The sequence below is a fragment of the Arachis ipaensis genome, chromosome B02, assembly GCF_000816755.2.
Source record: "Arachis ipaensis cultivar K30076 chromosome B02, Araip1.1, whole genome shotgun sequence".
Taxonomy (NCBI): Eukaryota; Viridiplantae; Streptophyta; class Magnoliopsida; order Fabales; family Fabaceae; genus Arachis; species Arachis ipaensis.
The window spans coordinates 105,694,883-105,698,611 of record NC_029786.2 but is presented as its reverse complement, the minus strand read 5'-3'; the positions used below and the strand labels follow the sequence as shown (position 1 = coordinate 105,698,611).

The following is a 3,729-nucleotide window of genomic DNA, read 5'->3' as shown; positions in this document are numbered from 1 at the left end:
TGTATATCACACAATTCACCATTCACCATTGACTCATCTAATTCAATAATCAATTCACCATTCATCATTGATTCATTTTCATAACTGCATAATAAATAAGATTATTGTTAGTTAATATAATTCTAAATCTAAAGTACACGGACTGTCCAGCCTTTTCTGTCCTCAATGGTTCCAGTTTGAATCCCAAGCAGAGTTTTGCGCAGCTTCTGAGCCACTGTCTCTGCTCCTGTCTTGTATTCAATTCTGCATTCAACAATTATTAATTAGCAATTAGCATCATGAATTTTCATTAGGCACAAGTCTTTTTCACTATGATATTAAGATCATTTTACTTTGTATTCTTATATGTCACAGATGCAATATTGTTCACAACCACTGCAGTTCCAGTGCAGAACAATTCATCAGCAACCAGCATTTCCTCCACTGTTACGCCGCGTTCCATTACCTGCTCAACCATAATTTCAATAACCAACTCCGTAGTTTAAAATGTTAGATCATTAAATAATTAAATTTCCATAGTTCTATACATAATGGAGAAAATTAAAATACCTGGTAACCCAAATCAATGGCAATGGCAATGACAGATTTTCTAGTAATCCCAGGCAGAATGGCTCCATCTGTTGTGGGAGTGCAGATAGCATTTCCCTTCACAAGATTACAAAAAAAAAATAACGAATTAAATCACAAATTTTTGTTTGGGATGTAAATTAGTAACTACATGTTTATGATATGTACCTTAACTACAAACATATTGCACGCAGAACCTTCCTCTATATGTTTTCCAGTTGCTGCATCCAAGAATAAGACATCGGAGAACCCTTCTGCCTTTGCTTCAGTGGTTGCTGGATAAACCTATACCAACAGAAACATGGAGCTTTCAGGGTAGGCTGTTTAGCTTAATTAGTAGTATGGTTTAGTCAATAAAGTCATTTAATTTAGTTGTCATTCTCCTTTGTAGTATAAATACTTAAATTGAATAATGAAATCCCGGACCACAGTTATGTAACACAGAATTTGTGGCTTCACTAGATTCCTTAAAACTTGAGTGATCTCAAAAGTCAAAACTATACCAAAGAAAATAGACATATATCTAAGTTGGAGAAAATGGTGATTAATAGGTAGTTGCTAATAATATGGTGGTTACCGGGGCATAGTTTGTGACACTCTTAATCCCTCCAGTTCCAGAGAGGCCAGATATTGCTCGATAGAGTTTCTCCTCCACTTTGAAGTTTAGAGGACCCTATATATACATAATCAACAAAGTGATATTAGTCTTCATAAGAAAAAGGTTGTGATGTTTGTTCCTTCTTTTTAGTTACCTTGTGATAGTTGCTAACAGGAGAACAGTAAATAAGGAAAGTGTACTCAGTTGAAGGTCCCACGCCTAAGGCAGCACCTGTTCCCATCAGCAATGGCCTAAGGTACAGTGTTCCTCTCCCTGCTGGAGGCACCTGTTTCAAGTTCCAACCTCAATTTAGTTTTCATTCTTATATCCTAAGTTTTAAAATCAAAATCACAAGTATCTCGAACCGAATCTGATTAGTTGAAAATACATACATACCCAGCGTTTGTTGGCAAGGACTGTGTCCTTGACAGCATTAATAAACTGCTCAACGGATGGGGAAGTCATACACAATCTGTCAGCACCAGCCTTCATGCGCAGGGCATTCTCCTCTGGCCTAAACAGAAGTATAGACCCTTCTTCGGTTCTATATGCCTTTAGCCCCTCAAAGATCCCCTGACACAACCACAATTTTTCATGTATATATGTAGAGTGAAGTTAGCTAATTAAATAAAAACTGAAATTTTACCTGTCCATAATTTAAGATGCCAGCAGCAGGGCTGACCTCAAAGGTTCCATAACGAATGAGGTTTCCATGTGAAAACTTTTCACCCTTTGCACATTTCATTACATACATGTAATCTGTGGGAACTAGACTGAATCCAATGTCCTCCCAATTGATGTCAGGGTAAGTTTCACTGTGGTTTCATCACAAAACTGCATTAACTAATGAAAAATGCATTAACTAATTTGCCTTATACTTGGGGTTATACCTGTTTGAATCCTCTAAGCAGTTCTCCAAAACTGAAGGGGGAGCCATTGTTGTTATGCAGTGGGGCCTTTCTGCAACATAATAATAATAATAAATTAATAATTGTGATATTGGTCCATGGTCCTCACCACCACCACCAATGCTCTCTAATTGTGGTGAGGGACGCATAAAGATAAGAGCATTCTCTTCACATTTGTAAGGTTAGAGAGATTAGAGATAACAGAGCACATAATAATATACAATCGTTGTTGAGTAATGCACATAATATATAATACGAAAATGAAGAGAAGCAGTGGTACCTTAGAGGGAGTTAGGGTAGAAAAGAGAATGAAAGGAATATGAATGGGAGTGGAACGTAACCAATAACCACGCTGATCTTAATGCACACACACACACACACACAGAGCTATGATATCGGGGTTAAGGCCTTTTATATAGGAAGAACCATTGGAACAAGCTAACCAATATGCCACGTGGCATGATCCTTCCCGTTAGTTACAACATGATTATTTTACTCCTAAAACTCACCTTAGCTTCTTCTAGAACCATAAATTTCATTTTTCAAGTTGAGAGGGTGATACTACTTATATGTGTCCTGAAATCTCAAACATGTTAAACAATCCAACCATATAATAATAAGGAAAAGTATAGGGTACCAACATATTATCTACCAACTTCTGCCAACTCTTATTTATAATTGTGTTTCATGGAAGTGTGTTCGTGGATGTGTCTAATAATTAATATATTTTAAATACATATATAAAGAGACACATCCAGAAAATATATTTATAAAGACACTTCTATTAAACACAGCTATAAAAAAGATATTTTTATTAGACACATCCACGAACACATTTTCATGAAACATAATTATAAATAAGAGTTGGCAGAAGTTGAGCTGTTGGTAACGTAGCGGAACCGTAATAATAAACATTATCATCTTAACATAAAAATATTTTTGTGAGAATATCCATCTAATAATAATATAATTAATGACCTAGGTTGGGTAGTATGCATAGTGGGAAGTGAGAACTGCAAAAATGCATTTACACCTGCTGTCCCTACTAGGGTTGGTTCCTTCCTTCCTTCCTACCTATCCATTTGTGATTTGTTACCCTTTTTTAAATCCAGAAACGAGCATGGTCCATCACCAAGAGTTTTCTAAATCTAACAACTCAGAATAATTTTGTTATCACATTCTAACTATAAGATGAGTTTAGTCATTTTTGTAACTCCGAATTTCCTTTTACAATTGTTGATTTTTGACTTGTACTATTTTTTTGGTGTAGAAGTTGAGTCCAATTTTTAATAGGTACGCATGTTCGGTATAAACATGGTCTTTTTTCCCTCTATATAACTTCACTCATTTTCTGACCAATGAAATAAAATAAAATAACTTCGCTAATTTTATATACTTTGCTGTTTTGATTTTGAGAACTGGTCAATATATATAGTACTTTTTCCAGAAACGAGGTAGTTAAACAAATTTTGTGTTTGTATACTCAGAAAAAGAAAATATTGTTTGTCATAAAGCAAATTTAGTCGTCACTGCTACTGAGGCTAATGTTTAATAGTGTTTCTGTATATATACATTAATGAATATATCTAAAATTATAAAATTATATACTAATAATTTCTTAATACATTCGAAACTCATCCAAAAAGAATTATATTT

At 34.7% G+C, this 3,729-nt stretch overlaps 1 protein-coding gene across 1 annotated transcript; it reads right to left on the bottom strand.

The window, feature by feature from the left end:
• LOC107626259 (branched-chain-amino-acid aminotransferase 6) lies at positions 1–2,483 on the bottom strand. Its single transcript, XM_016329097.2, has 10 exons — positions 2,354–2,483; positions 2,056–2,125; positions 1,812–1,980; positions 1,562–1,738; positions 1,320–1,451; positions 1,145–1,240; positions 736–852; positions 550–645; positions 333–445; positions 1–243 (listed from the first exon to the last, which is right to left on the bottom strand). The coding sequence occupies exons 2-10, from the start codon at positions 2,100–2,102 to the stop codon at positions 129–131; spliced, it is 1,062 nt and encodes a 353-aa protein (XP_016184583.1). The 5' UTR covers positions 2,103–2,125; positions 2,354–2,483; the 3' UTR covers positions 1–128.